Source organism: Tenrec ecaudatus, chromosome 2 (assembly GCF_050624435.1).
Source record: "Tenrec ecaudatus isolate mTenEca1 chromosome 2, mTenEca1.hap1, whole genome shotgun sequence".
Lineage (NCBI taxonomy): Eukaryota > Metazoa > Chordata > Mammalia > Afrosoricida > Tenrecidae > Tenrec > Tenrec ecaudatus.
Window position 1 is genome coordinate 654,193 of NC_134531.1, and position 21,372 is coordinate 675,564.

The 21,372-nt window shown below is 51.6% G+C and overlaps 1 protein-coding gene across 2 annotated transcripts in view; it reads left to right on the forward strand.

Annotated features, from left to right (window-relative positions):
- Positions 1-21,372, forward strand: part of ADCY2 (adenylate cyclase 2) — a 206,147-nt gene that overhangs the window by 55,759 nt on the left and 129,016 nt on the right. For both annotated transcript variants that reach the window (XM_075540813.1, XM_075540814.1), the window contains exon 4: positions 15,132-15,281. In XM_075540813.1, the coding sequence (XP_075396928.1) occupies positions 15,132-15,281 (150 nt within the window). The remainder of the gene's footprint in view (positions 1-15,131; positions 15,282-21,372) is intronic.

Consider the following 21,372-nt stretch of genomic DNA (forward strand, 5'->3'; position numbering starts at 1 on the left):
GGGCTGTGGCATCTCCTGCAGCTCTGGAGAAACCTCTGCTCTATCTGGTCAGGAATGGTGCTTTACTCCATAAAAATCCATCCCAAGTGGTGACAGGCGGGATGCCCACCGGTGTTTGCCCTCCAACCTGTTCCAGCAGAGCTGTAGCAGAAATGCCAGGGGCCTGCTCCCTATTCTCCACACGTCTGTTAGGGGGTCGAACGGGTTCCCCTTTGTGGAAGTCCATTCATCAGGCAGCGTTTCCACTGAAGCAGGTAAAGAGACACTTTGTGGGCCCTAGCTGTGTGCGCCTGAGATTGTCGATATTGTGGGTGCTTCATCTCAAAGCCTGTTCAGGCTGGCTTAGTGGAAAGCATTTGAACGTTAAATGAATAGGAAATTACTTTAAAAGATGCCTTTTACACAGGAGGTGAGGCCCTGTGCAGGCGTGGATCCTTGATGTCAGGAAGAAGGCAGCTCCGTGACTGTCCTGTGAGGAGACACAGTGGTACGATTTCCACACTGTGTCTTCTCCCCAGAGGATGTCCCTCTTCATTTCTGTGCATGGTACCACCTGCTCAGTGGCTCCCTGAGAGTTGGAATGGAATCCAAGGCTGGGATGAGGGGGATCTCTCTCTCTTTCTCTCTAGCGCGCTCTCTCTCCCTCGCTCGCTCACTCACTTACACACACACAGTGCAAAATGCAAATGGGTGGACAGAGCTGACTGTCTGAGATAACATCTGCACAGACCAGGACACCGTCCCTGATTGAAGGTCAAGTGGAGGTAGAATCCAGTTAAACATAGTGTGAGTCATGGAGACACTCATATGTGTATAAGAAAGAGCTTTATATACAAGAGCAACTGTACATTAAGAAAACATCCCAGCCCAGTCCACATCAAGTCCATGAGCTCGATATTAGCCTATATGTCTGCTACCAATCTCTAAAGTCCTCTTCAGATTCACAAAACACATGCAATGATGTTGAATGCAAGATGGTCACAGGTCAGTGGGTAGAAAGTCATTGGATCCAGTGGCGTTGTAAGCATCTCAGCCCTAGCAGGGATCTCCATGTGGCTTCTCCAGCACCCAGGGCTGCCTCGGGGTGAGTCCATGTGGGTGTTCCAGCTCCCAGAGCATAGTGTCAGTAGAGGGTCTCCAAGGAGTGAGGAGAGAGTGTCTTCCACCTCCAAGAAGGAAATTCCAGAGTTTTCCCAGAATCCTCAGGGGAAGGCCATGTTGGTTATATCTTGATTGACAGGCCAGACTCCACCCCATTCACTGGTAATCCTCTCAAATCGACACCAGATTATGTAACTACCACAAACGTTATTATGGCCACACAAGCCACTGTCACAGGTATGAAATGCCCATGTGGCCATTCTGGTGGTTGTCAGGGGCCATCAAGTCGGTCCCGACCCCTCTCCACCCCATGCACAGCAGGAGGAGACACTACCCGGTCCTTGCCATCTTCACAGTGGTTCCTGTGCCTGAACCATTGTGGCTACCACGGGGTTGGGCCATCTTGTGGAGGACCGTCCTCCTCTTCATTGACCCTCCACTGTACCAAGCTGCTGTCCTTCTCCACACTGGTCTCTGCTGACAGGTCCCCCACGCCGGCCTCTGAGGAGCTCTCTGTGGTCCAGTGGAGACCTTGTGCCTTTGGCACCTCCTCACATAGAGCAGCTCGGATCACGCACGGCATGCGTGGAGTCGGATGGCTGGAGCTGTGCTTCTGGGCAGTGTGAAATGACGGGGCTGCAGTGCTAGGGGACCCTGCCCCATGGTGACCTGCACACAGCGAGGGAGAAGTGTACCCATCCTGTACCACCCCCACAGGGGCTCGCTGCTCCAGTCTCTCTCCCAGGCCCTGGGCTGCCCTCGCTGGCCCTCACCTTCCCACATGCAGGGTACCCTCCTGGGACATGCTCCTCCTGGGATAGCTGGAGCAAGTGAGCCAGGCACTGTACCATCTCGTTCACAGGGGTCTGTTTTAGCAGATGGCCAGGTCTTTCTTCCTAGTCTTATTCTGGAAGCTCTGTGGAGGCCCGTCCACATGGCTGACCCTGCTGGTACTGGACACATGGGTGGCCACACGCAGCCTCCAGCAGGATATATGGACAGGTGGGTGGTGGGATGTTATAGTGAGCATGTTCTTGCTCTCTGCCATCCACCGCCCCCACAAGATCCAGAGGGCGTGACCTCTCTGACAGCAGGCTGCTCAACTGGGACCTCATAGAGTGGAAAGACGGACATCTGAACTGTCCCAGATCTGACCCTGGACCCAACTGGGGGGAGGAGGGGACCTAGGGACATAGACATCGTGACATCTGGATGATGCAAAGCTGTTTTATGATGAACCCACTGCCACCAAGTCCATGCAATGCCCAGAGCAGGACAGGGGCCTGGCAGCTGGAGAGCTCCATGAAGGCAGAATGCCTCATCTTCCTCTTGAGGGGTGGCAGCTGGGTTTGAACCCCTAGCCTTTCAGATAGCCACTCAGTGCCTAACCTGCTGTGCCACCAGGATTTAGTCACTGCTCCAAACCAAAACCAAGCTCACTGCCAACTCAGTGACCCCCTGTGGGTTTCTGAGACTTCCACTGTTTATGGGAGTAGAGAGCCCAGTCTTTCTCCCGAGGAGCTGCCAGTGGTTTCGAACTGCCGACCCTGTGGATCACAGCCTGATAAATAAAATGGTTTAAAAATCCCAGATATAGTAGAGCCTACGTTCTAGAGCATCAGTGAGGAGCAAAGAGAAATGAATGGATGAGTGAATGGACGAGTGGATGGACAGCCCAGCGGTGGATTTGAAAAGAGTGAGTGTGAGAGCTAGTGTGTGGTTGTAGACCCCTGTCCCCGCCCCAAGATTTACCTTTGGCCTGTGGCACTTCCATCACTGGGAAGGCTTTGAGATACTCCAGTTAGTTATGAACTCTTTCCTCCTGCTGTCCTCAGAGAAGGCCCTGTTGGCACTGAGGAAGAAGCTCTGGGCTGCCCACTGCAAGGTCAGCCGTGAAAGCCCCCCAGCCTCTCTGAGGAGAGTGATGGGGCTCTCTGCTCCTGGGACGTGTCCCAGCCTCGGGAAGCCACCGAGACAGTTCTAAGCTGTCACAAGGTTACCCTGCGGCAGAATCGACTCTGGGAACAGCGTGTGACCCTTAGTGATGTATCACGGGGGCGCCTGACTCGTCTGTGCTCTGTGGGTGTTGCTGTCGGTTGTGAGGTGCCTTTGCGTTGGCTCTGACCCAGAGCGACCCCGAGGATGCCAGAAGGAAACACTGCACCGTCCTCGGAACTGATGTCAAGGTCGTGCCCAGTGATGCAGTCATGGGGCCTCCCATCTCATTGAGGACGTTCCTCCTTCACAGCCCCTCCACTTGACCAAAGATGCTCTTCTTCTCCAGGCGCTGGTCTCTCCTGACAGCATGGCCAAAGCATGTAAGACAAAGTCTTGCCATCCTTGCCTCTGAGGAGCATCCTGGCCATACCTCTTCCAAGGAAATCGGTCTGCCCTTTTAGCAGGCCATGGTATGTTGAATCTTCTCCAGCACCACAACCCAAATGCAGCGATTCTTCTTCAAACTCCCTTATTCAATGTCCGACTTTCACAAGATAGTGTCCTAGCATGGTGCCTGACTATCAAAAGGTATAGCTTCTGGGGTCTTAAAGGCTTGAAGGTAAACAAGCGGCCATCTAGCTCAGAAGCAACAAAGCCCACATGGAAGAAGCACACCAGCCTGTGTGATCACGAGGTGTCGAAGGGATAAGGTATAAGGCATCATCAGAACAAAAAAATCTTACCATAACGAATGAAGGGGGAGTAGTGCAGAGTGGAGACCCAAAGCCCATTTGTCGGCCTCTGGAGATCCCCTTGTAGAGGGGTCTCAGGGAGGAGATGAGAAAGACAAGGTGTGATGTAGCAACAATGAAAAATACAACTTTCCTCTAGTTCCTAAATGCTTCCTTAATCCCCTCCCGCCACTATCATGAACCAAATTCTACTTTGCAAGTTTGGCTAGACCAGAGGATATACACTGGTACAGATGGGAACTAGAAACACAGGGAATCCAGGGCAAATGATACCTTCAGGTGTGAATGGCGATACTGGGAACGTAGAGGGTGAGTGGGTTGGAAAGAGGGAACTGATTACAAGGATCTACATGTCACCTCCTCCCTGGGGGATGGACAGCAGAAAAGGGGGTGAAGGGATACATCGGACAGGGCAAGATATGACAAAATAATAATTTATAAATTGTCAAGGGCTCATGAGAGAGAGGGGAGCAGGGAGGGAGGGGCAAAAATGAGGAGCTGATGCCGGGGGCTTAAGTGGAGAGCAAATGCTTTGAGAATGATGAGAGCAGTGAATGTACATATGTGCTTTACCCAATTGATGCATGTATGGATTGTGATAAGAGTTGTATGAGCCCCTAATAAAACGATTTTTAAAAAAGATAGTGTCCTAGCACAAGAAAAGACAAGGCCCCTCTCCACTCTGCCTGTCTTATACCAGCTGCCCTCCAAGCTGGCTCTGCGTGCTGGGTATTCAGGTGCGAGTTTGAACACGAGCTTTAGAATTTACTGGCCTTGATACTTTTGTAGGCACCTGAAAGGAAGGCATTCGAGTCCCTCTCTTCGGAGAACAAGGATGGATAAGGCTGCCTGGTTTCACCAGTTGTCTGCAGATCCGCAATATTCTCTTCTGCTTGTGCCCCCAAATGGGGGCAGCTGTGCACAGGGGTCAGGTACTCACTCTGAAAGACAGAGGTGCAGACAGCTGAAGTTCCTGAGCAGGCAGATCTAAATGTGGGGCCAGAGGTGGTGGTCTTAACAAAGGCCAATAGTGAGACTCTTTCTGTCTTTCCAGGGCTCTCGAGGATGTTGTTAGGGGTAGTTGCTGTGAAGTTAGTCCCCACCCATAGTGACCCTACACGCAACAGAACAGAACACTGCGTATCCTGAGCCATCCTCACAGGGCTTGATATGTTTGAGCCCGTTGTCAACCCGTCTCGTGCCTCTGATTCCTTTGGGCCGACCCTCCACTTTAACACACCGATGTAGTTCCTCCTGACAACAGACCCAAAGGACAGGGGACAAAGTCTCACCATCCCGGCCTCTAAGGTTGTATTCCCTGGTTGTATTCCCTCCAAGCAGATGGGTTTGGTCTTTAGGCAGTCCGTGGTACTTCCAAAATTCTTTGACAGCACCACAATTCAGAAGCATTGACTCTTCTTCAGTCTTCCTTTTTCAGTGTCCAACTTTCACATGTGTACAACTCAAATGCATACGCCCTGGCTTGCGTCGGGCTCACCTTGGCTCTCAAAATGATATTTGGCTCTTTAACTTTTGGAAGAGGTCTTGTGCAGTGGGTTTGCCCAATGCAACGTGCCATTTAGCTCCCAGCTGCTGATTCCATGAGCATCGCTTGTGGATCCAGAGACACTGAGACCCTTGGTGATGCCTGTCTTACCTGCTTACCACGATGCTGCTTCCTGATTCCGGGTGAGGATGCGGGAGTTCTTTATGTTGATGTGCGATCCACACTGAAGGCTGCAGGCCTTGGTCTTCCTCAGCAAGTGCAAGTCCTCCTCACTTTCAGCAAGCAAGCCTGCGTCACCTGCATATTTCAGGTTGTCAGTGAGCCTTCCTCCAATCCTGGTGCCACATTCTTTTTCGTATAAGCCTGCTTCTCTGATGATCTGCTCAAAGACAGATTGAATAAAGATGGCGAAAGGATACAACCCTGGCACCCACCTTTCTGCTTTTAAACCAGGCAGCATGCCCTCCTTCTGTTTGCACAGCTACCTCTTGGTCCATGTATGTGATTCGTGTGCATGTATCCGTGCCTGAGCACAAGGAAGTGTCCTGGAAGCCCCCTTCTTCTCAAGGTTGTCCATCGTCTGCTATGATCCACCCAGTCCAATGCCTTTACAGAGTCTATGGAACACATGTCTGCATCTGCCTGCTCTTCTCTGCTTTCAGCCAGGATCCCTCTGACGTCAGCAGTGATAGCCCTCGCGCCACGTCCTCTCCAGAGTCCAGCTTGGATTTCAGCATGTGTTTACTTCCAAGGACTTGTGTACTTCATCCAAGTAATGCCTTTAATCATTTCCATCCAGAAACAAAACCGAAGAAGAAGGAAACAAAAAGAGCTTTTAAAAGTGAATAAACCCACGGTTGGCGTTTGAATATACACTTCACTGGGGCCTGTTCACTTGACGTTCCGTCCCTCACACCCTCCGTAGGTTCATGGATGGGTTTCTCCTCTTTCTGGGAACCCATTAATAAGTCACAGTGTCTCCTGTGCTTCCCAGAATTGCCCAGAGAAGGCTGCCAGCCCCGCGGCTAAGAGAAATGACCTCTCCTCTCTCTGCAGCCACATCCTTTTATTTTAACTTGATCCTGTTTGAATTCTCGCACACGTGCTCTTTCCTGACGTTTCTGGGGCTGCTCTCTGTTCAGACCAACTGTGTGTGCCGGTTATTCATACAGGATCTGACCCACCATATTTCTTCCCTTCCAAAAAATGAAGCTGTAAGGAGTGCGCAAATCTTATTGCTTTAATAAGAGCCAACACTGGCCAGCTGAATGCCATTTCACAAGCACCCCTGTTCCTTCACAGCCCCCAGCATCCACGAGGGGTGAGTGAAAACAGCAGAAGGTACGGTGGGCAAGCAGTGTGCCCATAGTCCCCAGAGAAGCTAACCCAGAGACCCCAATGTCTCTGTAAGTGAGAGATTGGCATCGAGAGCACGTGGGTCAGAGGTAAGCTGGAGGCTTCTCCTCACTCCTAAGGCTGGCAAACAAGAGGCCACAGGCTGCTGGATGCAGATCTGAATGCATCTGAGGTCTCACCAATGAGCCCCAGACCAGGCAGGCCTTTTAGAAATCCTGTTTGGTGCTTAGAATCATAGGTGGATGGAGTCTCTTGGCAGGTGTGTTCACGGCTGTGTCTATCTTGTCGGGGGCTTCCGGTAGCCATGGAGGAGCTTGTTATCTTTGGAGTCCATCTCCCCACACACTTGCAGAAGCCTCCAGCTAGCTATGCTTCAGAAGCAGCAGGGGACTTTATCTGCCGGGCAGAGGCCTGGTTGGCAATACCGGCTATCAAGCAGCCTCGACCTGCAGGGGTGGCAGACAGACAAACTGCCTGGTCTGTTCCATCTCTGTGATCCTGGGCACATCTGAGACCACCTCTGTGTCTACTGTGTGGTTTGGATCCCCCTGATCAGGCCCAACTCCCAGCTCTCCTGTGGTCCATGGGGTCTTCAGAAGGAGACCGCCAGGCCTTCCCTCCTAGCCTGACTGGAAGCACTTCTAAAACCTGTCCTCCGTGAGTGACCCTGCGGGTGTTGGTCACACCCAGAGCTTCCAACACCACCTCCACATGCAAGCCTCACCCCTGACCCACTAGCAGACAGGTAGCCAAGAAGGTGACCAAAGGCAGCCGATTCCCGTGGAGCGATCTGAAAGCCAGGACGAGGAGCAGCGCACTAAGACTTTTCTGGGAACGCATCCATTCCTCCCGAGGGCCGCTGTTTGCTTATGACGTGGGTTAAAACCCCTTTGAGGAGCTCGCGGGTGGCATGGTGGTGAGTGGGGCTGCAATCTTCCAGGCCAACAGCGTGAAACCACCAGTGCTCCTTGGGGAAAAGACAAGGCTTTCTGCTCCTGTGAAGAGTGACCGTCTCAGGAACTCACAAGGGCAGCTTGACCCTGCCTGTGGGGTCGTTGAGTCTGCATGGATGCCATGGAAATGGCTTGGTTTGCTTTGCTTTGCTTTGGACTTTGTGTATACGTGTAGATTTAAACCATCTAAGGGCCTTGGTGGTGCAGTGGTTCTGAGTTAAACTGCTAATGGCAAGGTGAGCAGTTCAAAACCACCAGCTGCTCTGCAGGAGGAAGATGAGGCTTTCTACCTGCATAAAGAGTGACCATCTAAGAAAACCACTTGAGCAGTTCTACCCTGTCCTGTGGGCTTGCTGTGGGTCAGACTTGGCTCGATGGCAGTGAGTTTGCTGTGTGGGGGAGAGAGCAGGAAGACTTCGGTTCCTGTATAGGTCCACAGAAACCTTATTCAGAGGTCACTATGAGTCAGAGTCCACTCAATGACAGTGGGTTTAAACCTCTCCATAAGGAGTCCAGGTGGAGCTGTAGACTAGGTCTTCGGTTCAAATCCACCAGTCATTCCACAAGAGAAATGCGAGGCTGTCTGCTCCCTTAATGATGTATCGTCTCAGAAACCCCATGTAGGGAGGCTGTGGGTTGGCCATGGTTGGGCTAGCCATTCCCACAGGCCCACACGCCATCCACTTCTTTGCATCCGTATCGACCTTTCCCAGCATGTGTACTCAATGCGTGTTTGCTGGTTGAGTGGATGACCCTGTAGCCGGCCTTATAACAGCTCAGAGAAACATAAATGCCTTTCCCAGCACAAGTAGGGGTCAGAGAAAAAGAGGAAGCCCCTTGACGAGCTGGATGGACACAGTGACTGCTCAGACAGAACAAGGGCCGTGAGGAGGAGGGTGCGGGGTTGGCGGGCCTGCTCTGTTGTACACGGGTCGCTCTGGGTCAGGACTCGCTGAGCTGACCTAAATGGTATTTTCATCATTCATTATGTCCCATGGACCATCTATCAAATTGCACTACTTTCACACCAATGCGTAAAAAAAGCTCCAATTTATTATAATGAATCAAAAGTTGAAGGAAAACACCTGGCATATTTTTACATGAATTGCCTTTGGAATGACATTGGAGTTGTTCAGATATTAAGAAACATGAAGACTGTTTGTGAGAGAGAAGGCATTTTGATGTCATGGTATATTCTTGCACCAACTCCACGCCCACTGCTCTGCAGCACACTCCCCAAGAGCTTACACGAAGCAGGAGCTGCTCTGTGCGATTGCAAGGCTGTACATTTGGATGAGCAGACAGCCTCAGCCTCTTCCTAGAGGCCTGTGATAGTTGGTTTTGTGTCAACCCAGCTGGGCCAGGAGTCTAAGTAGTTTGGTCATCCTCAACTCCATGATGAGATCTTATCAATGGTTTTGCTCTTCTGGTAAATCCAACCTAACACATTGTATCCTGGTGCCCAACAGAAGGGAACATCATTCATCCCCACGCCATCCTCACAGTGGTTCCTGTGCATCAGCCCATTGCTGCGGCCGCCGAGTCTATGCATCTCCTGGAAGGTTTTCCTCTATCTCTTTGCCAAACGTGATGTCCTTGTCCAGGGACTGGTCTCTCCTGACAACATGCCCGAAGTATGTGAGACAAAGCCATGCTTTTCCCTACAGGGGAACTCTGGCCATTCCAAGACAGAGTGTGTCCTTTCAGCAGTCCACAGCCCTGTCAGTATTCCTCACCAGCATCACAGTCAAATGCATCTCTCCTTCCCAACGTCCAATGCCCAACGTTCGCATGCAGATGAGACAATGGGAGATATCATGACTTGGGTCAGGTGCCGTCGTCTTTGCGTTTCAGTACACTGAGAGGGCTTGTGCAGCAGATGTATCCCACGCAACTCATCTTTTGACCCCTTCCTGCTGCTTCCGTGAACATGGATTGTGAATCTAAGCAAGATAAAAACATCCTTGACCACTTCAATCTGTTCTCCATTTATCATGATGTTGCCTATTGGTCCAGTTATGAGGCTTTTGCTTTTCTTTACATTGAGTTACAAACCACACTGAAGACTACAATACTTGGTTTTCATCAGCAAGTGATTCAAGTCATTCTCACTTTCAGAAAGCACGGTTGTATCGTCTACATATCGCAGGATAAGCCTTCCTCCTATCCTGGAGCCACAGTCTTCTTCGTTTAATCCGGCTTCTCTGATGATTTGCTCAGCACACAAATTGAACAAGTATGGTGAGAGGATACAACCCTTCCTTACACCTTTCCTGACTTTAAACCGTGCAGCAGTCCCTTCTTCTGTTTGCACAACTGCCTCTTGATCCATGAACAAGTTCCACAGGAGCACAATCGAGTAGTCTGGAGCTCCCGCTCTCGAGGTTATTCATAGTTTATCATGATCCACACAGTCGAATGTCTTGGCACACTCATTGAAGCACAAGTCGACATCTTTCTGGTACTCTCTGCTTTCAGCCAAGGTCCATCTGACAGCGGCAGTGATATCCCTTGTGACAAGCCCTCTTCTCAATGCGGCCTGAACTTCAGGCAGTAGTCTGTCATTGTGCTTCTGCAACCATCGTTGGATGTTGTGAATCAAAATTTTACTTGCATGCGACATCACTGATATTGTTCTATGGCTTGAGCATTCTGGTGGGTCACCTTTCTTTGGGATGGGCGCAAATATGGATCTCTTCCAGTCCATTGGCCACAGAGCTGTTTCCCAAATTTCCTGGCAGAGAGGAGTGAGTGCTTCTAGTGCTTCATCAGCTTGCTGAAACATTTCACTCGGTATTCCATCAATTCTTGGAGCCCTGTTTTGAGCTAATGCTTTTAGTGCGGCGTGAATTTCTTCCTTCAGCACCAAAATTGTGTATTATTCAATATTTTGGCCATAGAATCTTTCAACATTGCAGCTTGAGGCTTGAATTTTTTTCTTGAGTTCTTTCAGCTTAAGATGTGCTGAGCATGTTCTTCCCTTTTGATCTTCTAATTGCAGTTCTTTACACACTTCATTAAAATATTTCACTTTATTTTCATGGGTTTCCCTTGAAATTTTGTATTCAGTTCTTCGGCTTCATCCTTTCTTACATTTGTTTTATCTACTCTAAGAGCAAGTTTCAGAGGGTCTTCTGACTCCGCAAAGACTTTTCTTTCTGTCCTGTCTTTAACGACCTTTTGCTTTCTTCATGAATGATGATCTGGATGTGCTCCCATAGCTCACCGGGTCTCCTGTCATTAGTGTTCAAGGCATCAAATCTGTTCTGGAGATCATCTCAAAATTCAGGTGGGATAGACTCAAGGTCATATTTGGCTCTTGTGAACATACACTAAGAATCAAATCTAGATAAACAAAACCACAAGGCATGTCTGACCTGGGCTTCATGACAATGGGCCTTGAGAGGTTGTGGAGGTAGATTCTTCTTTTCGCCAGAGTAACCAGAGGAGGTTATATATGGTCTCCATACCATTTTCTCACTTGGCTTTATTGTGGACTCACTTGCAATGGCCCCAGGCCCATGGGCTCACATTCCCTCACTCATAGCCACCAAGGCAACTCTGACTCACAGCTACCCTATTGGACAGAGTGGACCTGCCTTTGTGGGTTTCCAAGACTATAACTCTTTAAGGGAATAGAAAGTCAAGTGCTTCTTCCACGGAGCAGCTAGTGGATTTGAACTGTTGATCTTGTGCTTAGCAACCCAACACATAACCACTTGGCCACCAGGGCTCCTAGGTTCTTGGTTCCTGGTTCACGCGTGGCTCATCGGGCATAAGAGAAAGAAGGGAGGGGACTGGAATGTAAAGCTTTGGTTCTTAGTTTCCTTGGTTGTTGTTATGTATAATGGCTGAAAGGAAGGTGAGACTGATTGAAATGCTGCCAGGAAGAGAAGAGCTGCTTCTAGGATTGCTCGGACACCACCAGACTGGTCAACAAGACGCTGCCAGGGCCCAGGGCCGCGTGCCTGTGCACGGGATCATCCGGGATGGGAAAGAATGGCTGGACTTGAGTGTCTTAAAAGCGTTACGTGCTTAGGACTATTCATGGATTTACAGTTGTGCTTTAAGGCTATATGAGGCGGGGAGTGCAGAGTGGAGAGCCAAAGCCCATTTGTCGGCCACTGGAGATCCCCTTGGAGAGGGGTCTTGGGGAGGACACTAGAAAAACAAGGTGTGATGTAGCAACAATGAAAAATACAACTTTCCTCTAGTTCCTAAATGCTTCCTCCTCCCCACTATCATGATACCAATTCTACCTTGCAAGTTTGGCTAGACCAGAAGTTGTACACTGGTATAGATAGGAACTGGAAACACAGGGAATCCAGGGCGGATTATCTCTTCAGGACCAGTGGTGTGAGTGGCAATACTGGGAATGTAGAGGGAGGGTGGGTTCGAAAGGGGAACTGATTACAAGGATCTACATGTCACCTCCTCCCTGGGGGATGGACAACAGAAAAGGGGGTGAAGGGAGATATCAGACAGGGCAATACTTGACAAAATAATAATGTATAAATTATCACGGGTTCATGAAGGAAGGGGGAGCAGGGAGGGAGGGGAAAAATGAGGACCTGAAGCCAGGAGCTTAAGTAGAGAGCAAATGTTTTGAGAATGATGAGGGCATTGAATGTACAGATGTGCTTTACACAATTGATGTATGTATGGATTGTGATAAGAGTTGTACGAGCCTCTAATAAAATTATTTTTAAAAAGGTTATATGTTTAGGATTATGTATTTAGGGTTATGTTTTTAGGTTATATGTGTAGGGCTATGTGTTTAAGATTATACATTTAGTTGACTGTGCTATGAATTTCAGCTTGCCTGACGCATGTTGTAGAGCAGACATAAATGTGGAAAGGAAATGAACATTGGGAATTATGACCAGAGAGAGCTCACTAATCCACCTTTATCCTATAGTTGATTGGATTTTGCTAAAGGGGGTGGTAGTGTATAAAAGGGATGATCCATTTGTTAGCTCCCTTATTTTCAAACTAAATTGTGGGTACAATTGTAACAGCACAATTTCACCTAACTCTAGAACAAAAATTAGCAGCCCTGTTGCACCGTGGTGATGAGTTGAGCTGCTGACCACAGGATTACTAGTTCAACACCCCCCCCACCAACACACACACACATGCGCGCGCGCGCGCACACACACACACACACACACACACACACACACACAACTTCTCCATGGAAGAAAGAGGAGAGTCTTCTCCCACTAACATGGACAATCTCTGAAACCCAAAGAGACAGCTCTGCTCCATCCTAAGACATCACTGTGAGTCAGAATCGACCTGTTAGCAGTAGTTTGAGTTTGATAATGAGACCCCTCTTCAATCCCAGATGCCATCTTTGGACCACCAATATGCCCACCAGAGTGCTGGCTCCAGTCCTGCCCCTCCCTTACCTCACAGTGCACAGAGCTCCCTCTGAGTGGGGCTTCCTGGGAATTCATGTCCATGGTCTTGTAGACAACCAGGTTGGTCTGAGCAGTGGGATTAGAGTCCAAGCCTGGGTCAGGACTTCGTAAACTAAGGCCCCCACAGGACCACTCTGGAAGGGCTGGCTCCCATGAGGAGGTCGGTATGAGGTGTAACCCTCTGTCAGGGACTCTGGTGGCACTGAGGGTTCAGATGGGCTGCTGAGCACAGGCCGGTAGTTCAAACCCACCAGCAGCATCCGGGGTGCAGGTGAGCATTTACATGCCCATAAAGATGTAGTCCACTCTGCCTCTGTGGCTTCCTGGGACGTGGAATCACCCAGATGCAGGGTCCGAGCCGGTCACGTTGTTGATGGTGATTAAGGGCCGCAGCAGTCTGCAGGGCTGAGTCTGAACTTCTCCAAGACTGCCCACCTTCCCACCTTACCTAAACCACCTGCAGTCCCGAGATGCCACTGCCTCAGATAACAGGGGAGCCGGAAATGTTAGGGAAGCAAGAGCAGCCCCCCTCCCCCCACCAGAGCAAAGCAGTGGAGGATCCTGATGCTGGAGACCTTCTGAGGCTGAGGACTTGGCTCCCTGTCAGCTGCTATTTCTGGGTTTGCCTGCAGGCAGCGGGAGGGAGCAGGGAACTGTGAGGCTGGGGCTGCGGCTTCAGCTGGGGATGAAGCAAAGGTTCTAGAAGCTTCTACAAGAGGTTGCAGAGAGGCCTCTGTGGGGGGAAGGCATCAGGCCCTAGGGAGAGGAGCCCAGGGCTGGGGGCTGGAGGCTGGGGGCTATGGGGAGAGGGGCCCAGGGCTGGGGGCCTGGGCCTGTGGTGAGTGGGGTCTAGGGTCGATCCCACTCTGTCCTGTCCCAGCGCTCCTCTCTGGCACTGTGGCCCACCCCCCAACCCCAGGAGCAGTAGGGCCTGGAACTCGCAGAGGAGCAGCTGCTTACGTCATCGTGCTGGGTAGAGTGGGGCACAGGGAGCAGTGGACTGAGACGGTGGCTGCAACCTTGGGCTCAAACCTAAGCATGACCTGACCGTGCAGCTGGCACAGGGCCAGGCAGTGTTTCCAGTCTGCTGTATGCCGGGCAGCAAGAGCATCCTTGCTGTGCGGGACCCCTGGTGGGGCCCTGGTTAAGCTCTTGGCTGATCAAAAGTTCAGGAGTTCAAAGCTACCAGTTGCTTCTGGGGAAATGGATAGCAGTCTGCTCCCAGGAAGACTTACCTCCCATGGGACAGGTCTGCCGCGTGGGACCGCCCCTGTGTTTTGTATGATTGGGCTCAGGAGGGCTCGAACAGGGTGAGGGTGAGGGATACCCAGAAGGGTCAGGGGAAAGGCCTGGTGTTCTAATTCCCCAAGAAATCAGCCACCGAGCAGCCTCTGCAGCAGCTACGCTCCACTGAGGGCAGCTGGCGACTCGGGCATGCGCACGCCAGAGGAGGCAGCTGGGCTTATAGCAAGGCTGCCGGTTCAAGCCCCCAGCAGCCCCATGGAAGAATGAGGAGGCTGTCCACCTGGCTATCTGTCACTTGCAGCTGCTGGATGCTGCATAACCTCCCTGCTGCTTGAGTGGCCTGTGGCAGGGGTCTAATGGGGACTGGGCAGCTCTGCTCCTGGGCCCCTCATCCTCGGGGATCAGCAGGCTGGCTGGTGTTCTTGGCTGGCAATGGCCCATGCACACATGCCTGGCCCCAAGCACCCAGGGCCTCCCATCATGTCCCAGAAGAGCCCGGGATGACCTCAGGGTGATGCTGGACAGCAGCATAGAGGCAGGGTCGGGGGAGTATACTGAAGTGGAGAATGCAAGTGCCCTGCTGCGGCCACTGTTCAATGGGCTCAGCTCCCAGCCCCAACCCATGGGACTTTCACGTTCAATTTCCAGGGGTGGTTACCAGGCCTTTGTTCCTAGTCTTTCCTGGAATGTGCCCCGCCCCGGTGACCCTGCTGGTTGTGGAGTAGCTGTACCCCAGCTTCCATCCCCTACCCTCTCCACCTCCAGTGAGGTCAGGCGGGTGCGGTGGGCGATGCTGAAGGAGGCGGGGTCCCAGCTGCATGAAGCTGTGAGTGCTGATCTGCTCTCTGCCCCGCAGATCCTGGCTAATGTGATCATCTTCATCTGCGGGAACCTGGCGGGTGCCTACCACAAGCACCTGATGGAGCTGGCTCTGCAGCAGACCTACCAGGACACCTGCAACTGCATCAAGTCCCGCATCAAGCTGGAGTTCGAGAAGCACCAGCAGGTATCCTGCGCGCCCCGGCTGCTCCCGCCTGAGTCAGCTGGCAGTGCTGGGCCCTTCCTGCTGATGGCGGCGCCTCCCAGTCATCAGAGGGCAGCAGGAAGGGGCTGCCCATGCCATGCTGATGGCAGGGGCAGGCACAAACAAATCTGCCCTCTGGGATACCCCTTTCATGCTACTCCCACCAGGAGTGCATGTCTAGAGGCTAGGATCTCCGCTCATCCCACACCCACCATGAGCACGTGGATGGGGGCTGGGACTTCCCGAGGCTCCACACCCCTCAGGAGCACCTGGCTGGGGGTCCAGAGATGCACAAGACCCCCTCACCTCTGTCTGAGCAGTTGATCCGTCTTCCCTGCCCCGCACGGTGCCCCTGCCCTTGAGCAGGACCAAGTGGGCAGTGGGAGGCGGGCCTAGCAGGGTCTCAGTTGCTGTTGGCAGGGGCAGGTCTCTTAGGTGGCTGACATGGAAGCACACGTTGGTGAGACATGGACATGGTGGCGAAACACTCAGAAACCCTAGAGATGAGGCCTGTGAGGGGGAGGGTAACTCATGGGGCGGTCAGCAGGGCACCAGTTGTGCTTTGACCGGAAAGCCACATTCATCCGGGACCCGGAGAGACCTGCTTCTCTTCAGAGTGCCATAACCATCTGGTGCTGACATGACAGGAGGCTTCCTCTCACAGTTCCTGTTTGGAAGTCTGAAAGCCAGAATTTGGGACACCAGCTCATGGAGTCTCTCTCTCTGTCTCACGCACTGGTTCTCTCTAGTCTCACTCTCTCTCTGTCGGAAGGCCGTGTCTCTTTTCAGCATCTGTGGGCCGACACCCCTGGATGACCTCTGTGTGCATTGGCCTCAATCTCCCATGGGTCTAGGAGGTTCCCAGCACAGTGGTCCCAGGTCCAAAGGTCACTCTCTGCTCTCAGCTCTTCTGTGGTGACAGTAGGTCCCCACTTCTGCTAGCTTCTTTCTAAGATAAGGGATGACACAGGCTCATCCCGGGCCATGCCCCTGACACTGGCTCAGGGCTGTGACCTGGGTAAGGAGCCTGCCTCCTGCTGTAACCCCTGACATCAGATCACATCATAGAGGTGCCTGTGTCGTCACGTACCTACCAGCCCATGGAGAACCATAGCCCAGACAGAGTGTGTGTGGGGGGTGGGGAACGAGGGGATGGTGGGGCGGGGAGGACCGTCTGGTACAGGCCGGCACACTACTCGTTGGAATCCCTCTCTTTGTTCTGGTCGGTGTTATAGGTCACCTGGACATGGTTGCTTTCTGCACACTGGTCATGGCGCCTGCTCCCTTTCCAGTGGATGTGATGTAGTGTTTGTGTGATGTGACTGACCACTCCTCAGGCAGGGTGCCGTGCTCTAGTGGCTTGTGTGTGGCTGGAGGCCAGGCCTGTGCTATTTCCAGTGCCCGTGGGGCCACTCAGGGTGGGCAGGCATCAGTAGGACTTCTGTCCTAAGACATAGGAAGAAAGGAGAGGCTGTCCACCTCTGAGGGACAAGCCTGGAAGACCATGGACACTAGCAGAACACTGTGCCTTTGGCCAGATGTGCCCCTTGGCTTGGCAGGCCCTCAAAGCACAACTGGAGAAGAGCTTCTGGAGCACGAGGCAGGGCAACAGACGACCAGGAGACCCTCAGCGTGATGGACGCGCATGGGGGCTGCGACGTGGAGAAAGGGTGCAGGCCCAGGATGGGTTTTGTGGCTAGCATGGACCCAGCAGCCCTGTGTGAAGCCAGGTGGATGAGAGAAACCAATCCAGCGACACGCATCTCAGTATAAGAAAGAGCTTATGTCAAGAAGTCGTTACATATCAAGAAAGCGTCCAGCCCAGGCCAACTCAAGTCCATAAGTCTGATACTGGTCCACGAGTCCCTCTTCAGACTTTCTCAGCCACGTGCTGCAATGCAGGAAGCAGGAAGATCGCCAGCCGGTGGGTGCAGTCATGTGCATCCACGGTTGGTGGTGACATGGCGGGAGCTGGCAGCTCTCAGGATGGCCCCCAGAGCCCCAACAAGCAGGACAGCAGAGTGACAGAGAGGAGGATGTGCTCAGAGTCCTCCTTTGGAGAAGGCCATGCCCCTAGGAGACAGTAGCAGACTGTGACTTGATTGACAGGTCTGACTCCACCCCAGACATAAAAGCATCTAACTAGCACAGGTGCCTAAGGACAGCATTTTGTTATTGAGAGTCAGTATGCCTTATAAAGCTTCATAACTCATGTTACAGTATGGTGGTAGATGCAAAACCAAGCCCCGTGGCGTTTGGACCTTGCATTTTGGTTTTCGTGTGGAGCAAAGAGTAGCACCCAAGTCCTTTTTGAAAAGGGTCACTCATTCATGGGGTCAACAGGTTGCCATGGGTCAAACCCCAGGCACTACAATTAAGAAGGAGCCAGTTGTCCATGAGGGTCCCATACCCAGCATATGCATCCTCAGCTGCCTCATGTGCCATTATGTTTTAGGACGGTGTTAAGTTCTAGTAAATGCCACAATTTCTACAAACTGAACTGAGGGTTCAGAGCTGGACCCTCTGCTACGTGCTGTGTGGAGATCAGCTCTTTGGGATGGGTGTTCCCGTTGCCCCAGCCCTCTCAAAAGGAGGAAGCGGGATGAGCTTGGTCCCGAGAGTCATTGGGGTTCTCTTCCCCATTTCCTCCACAGTCGACTTCCAAGCAGGGCCTGGAATTCTGAGTAGACTAGTCACATGGCCTCTTATTTATAGTAATGACTTTGACAGAAGTCGTAAGTCCAACTGCTGACGTCACCAGCACTTCATATTTCTCTGAAGACTTTGGATGACCCCCTGGGCTCACATGGTTACCTGAGCCACACTGTGATCCTGCACAGCTACCAACTAGCCCAGCATGTTGTTTGGTGGTTGTGGGGGGCAATCACGGAGGTGTTGTGTCAACTGGCACTGACTTTTAAGAAAAGGATTGAGTGGTGTCTTATGAAACATGAGTGCAGGGGACTGAGAACTTCATTACTGCTGTGAGTGGATCTGCTCTGACTCACAGTGACTTGCACATATCCCAACACCGGCCTCTCCTGCACTGGCTTCATGACCCCGTGTGTGGGAAAAGGACAGCCCCCCACAACTAATCATGTGTTCAATAGGCGCAATTGTATGGTTGAGACATATAAAGATTATAACAACGTCATAGAAAGCATAAGAGATAGAGGAGAGATTGAAATAATGAAGTCAGACACATTTCATAGTAGCATGCTCACCTCAGCCCCACTTGGTGGTCCACGTGGAGATTGGAGACCAGAGGATAGGAGAGATTGGGAGGAGACGGAGGACAAGCAGAAAAGGTACAATGGAGCGAGGACCGGAAGAGCTGAGAGCGACGTTTATTGCTAACCAAAGTTTATAACTACTTAGTGGGACGTGATTACAGGTAACCACATGTCCTAGGAAGCGGCTGTACACTAGGCAATACAAGCAATAGGAGAGGGATATACAATGGGCATAAGTGTAACAGGAAGGGGGATGAGCTAGGGGTGTGCATGCACATGATAGGAAGGGGAGGGACTAGAGGTATACATGTGACAAGAAGGGCAGACCCTAGATTCATGATGGCGGCCTAACCTTGGCCACCATTGAGTGGGCTTGACCTCCCTGGGCTCTCCTTCAGGGAAACAATCTACTACTCTCCTTATCAGAAGGGAGTGGGCCCTGCTTGTGGGATAAAGAGTGGTGTCTGCTTGCTCTGGATGGCTGATAACCCTTAGGGAGAATAACCCCTGACCTACTTCTGTTGACCTCCAAGTATATAGTCATTCACCATGTGTAGCAAGCAGCTAAGTTTGGCATATATTTGAGGGAGACAACTTGGGAGAAATCTTTCTGTTTCCCACACCTATGGGTGTGTGGAGGTCCAGCTTGGAGGCCAGATGTTAGCCCACCCCAACAAGGGTTTCCCTCATGTGGTAGATATGTAGTATGTTGTCAATTTGAGAATTGAGAGTGAAGGGGTGGAGTATAGCCTGTTAATCAGGTCATAGCCAGTGAGGCCTCTGTGTGGGCGTGGCCTTCTAAGAATTCTGGGAACTCTTGCTTTTCCTCCTTGGAGGTCGGAGACACTTTCTCTATGCTCACTCCCCGCTGATAAGACACATGGAACTACTCTAGTGCCCTGAGCTGGAGGAGCCACATGGAGACTCCTGCCAACACTGAGATGCTACACCACCACTGGATACACAAGACTTTCCACCCACTGGCCTGTGATCTTCCTGCATTCAGCATCATTGCATGTGTTTCGCGAGTTTGAAGAAGACTTTCTAGATTGGCTAATATAAGACGTGTGGACTTGATCTGGACTGGGCTGGGATGTTTTCTCAGTATTCAATGCTCTAGTAGATAAAGCTCTTTCTATACACATGTAAGTGTCTACAAATGTGTGTCTCTAGTCTACCCAGGAAGTGAATGTACTTCCTAATGATGTGTCTGAAGGAAGTCACTTCTCAGCACCCTTGCTTTTAGGGGACATTCTAGTGCAGTAAGTGTCTGTGAAGCCCCTCTTCTATGGAGTCAGTGCCAACTCACAATGATCCAATAGGGCAGAAATGCCCCTGTGCGTCCCTGAGGCTGTCCATCTTTAGGGGACAGATAGCCTCATCTTTCTCCCTTGGAGTGACTGGTAGGCTTGAACCACTGTCCTTCTGCTTAGCAACCGCACCACCGGGACCCCATGAATGTCTCTCATGAAATATAATTGGACATCTCAGAGAGTTGTGGAGCCAATGTCACACCTAGTGACAAAATAGAGTTCTTTTCTGGTTCAGAAAATACAATCCTCATATGAGAATAGATGCATGTGCTGCTCCCTCCCCCCGAGCAGTGTATAATTAAATAGGGCAGAATCACCTGATGGATTAAGGGCAACAGATAAAATCAGGCCATTGGCCACATGTGAGGTCTTCTTAGGGGGAGACAGATTTGAGGCTTGGCACTGGAGAGCCACAGGTCAATCTGGGGGTTCCAGGTGTCGAGTCACCAGCACACGCAGTGACACACTGCTACCTCACAGCCAGCCAACTGATGTCCCAGTGGCCGGCAGCCACCATCTTGAATGGCGGTAGCTGTAGAGCTGTCTCCCTCGTGGAGACCCCCATCTGCTTAGGAGACCCCCTCCTCTCAGTTTCCAAGGAGATGACCTGGGGCTGCTTCCCACAAAGCTCCAGTGGGTTCAAACTGACAACCCTTTGGTGAGTCATCCAGCCCTGGCTGTTTGGCCACCCAGGGCTGCTCTTGAAAGGCAGCTCCATGTCACTGTCTGGTTTGGGAACTGTCGTTTTAGTTCTCTGAGGAGCGCTGGTGGCTCCTCACATTGAGCTGCTGAATGCAAGGTCAGCAGTTCAAAACCACCAGATTCCCCACGGGAGCAAGATGAGGCCTTCTGCTCCCAGCAAGAGTTACAGTCTGGGAAACCACCAGGGGCAGTTCTGCCTTGTCCTGTAGCCTCAACTCACTGACAGTGAGTTTGGCTTTGTTTTTTGAGTCTTAGTTCTCAGGGTTACTGAGGCAGAAGTGTCACACGTCTGGACCTGACCTTCAGGACCACCGTCTCTCACAGTTTAGGAGAGCAGAAGTCCAAATGCAGCACCATGTTGGGAGTGGGGACTGGGCTCCCAGTTGAGAAAAAAGACTCCAGGCTCCATCCGGCATCCCTGGGTAAGCATTCTTAGGATCTCCACGTATCTTGGCTTTGGTATTCCCCTGGCTCTAGGAGGTTCTGAGCGCAGAGATCCTGAGTCCAAAGGCCAAGCTGTGCTCCGGCTCTTCTTCCTTGATTGTGGTTTGTCTCTCATTGCTTGAGTCTCTCCATCATTGGACAAAAGAGATGCGGGCCACACTACACAAACTCCTAATCCTCCCACCAGGACTGGGACCCCACAAAGGTTCTCATGCCCTCCTCTGACCATCTTATATCCTCTGATCAGGACTAGCTCTAAGTATGGAGTGGAATCCCACCCCGGTCTAAGGCTGTTCCATGCCACCCTGATCTCCTTACATCAGATCAGAACTGGCCACTTCAGGTCACTACAGGTGGCTCCACAAGGGCTGGTTGTGGCAT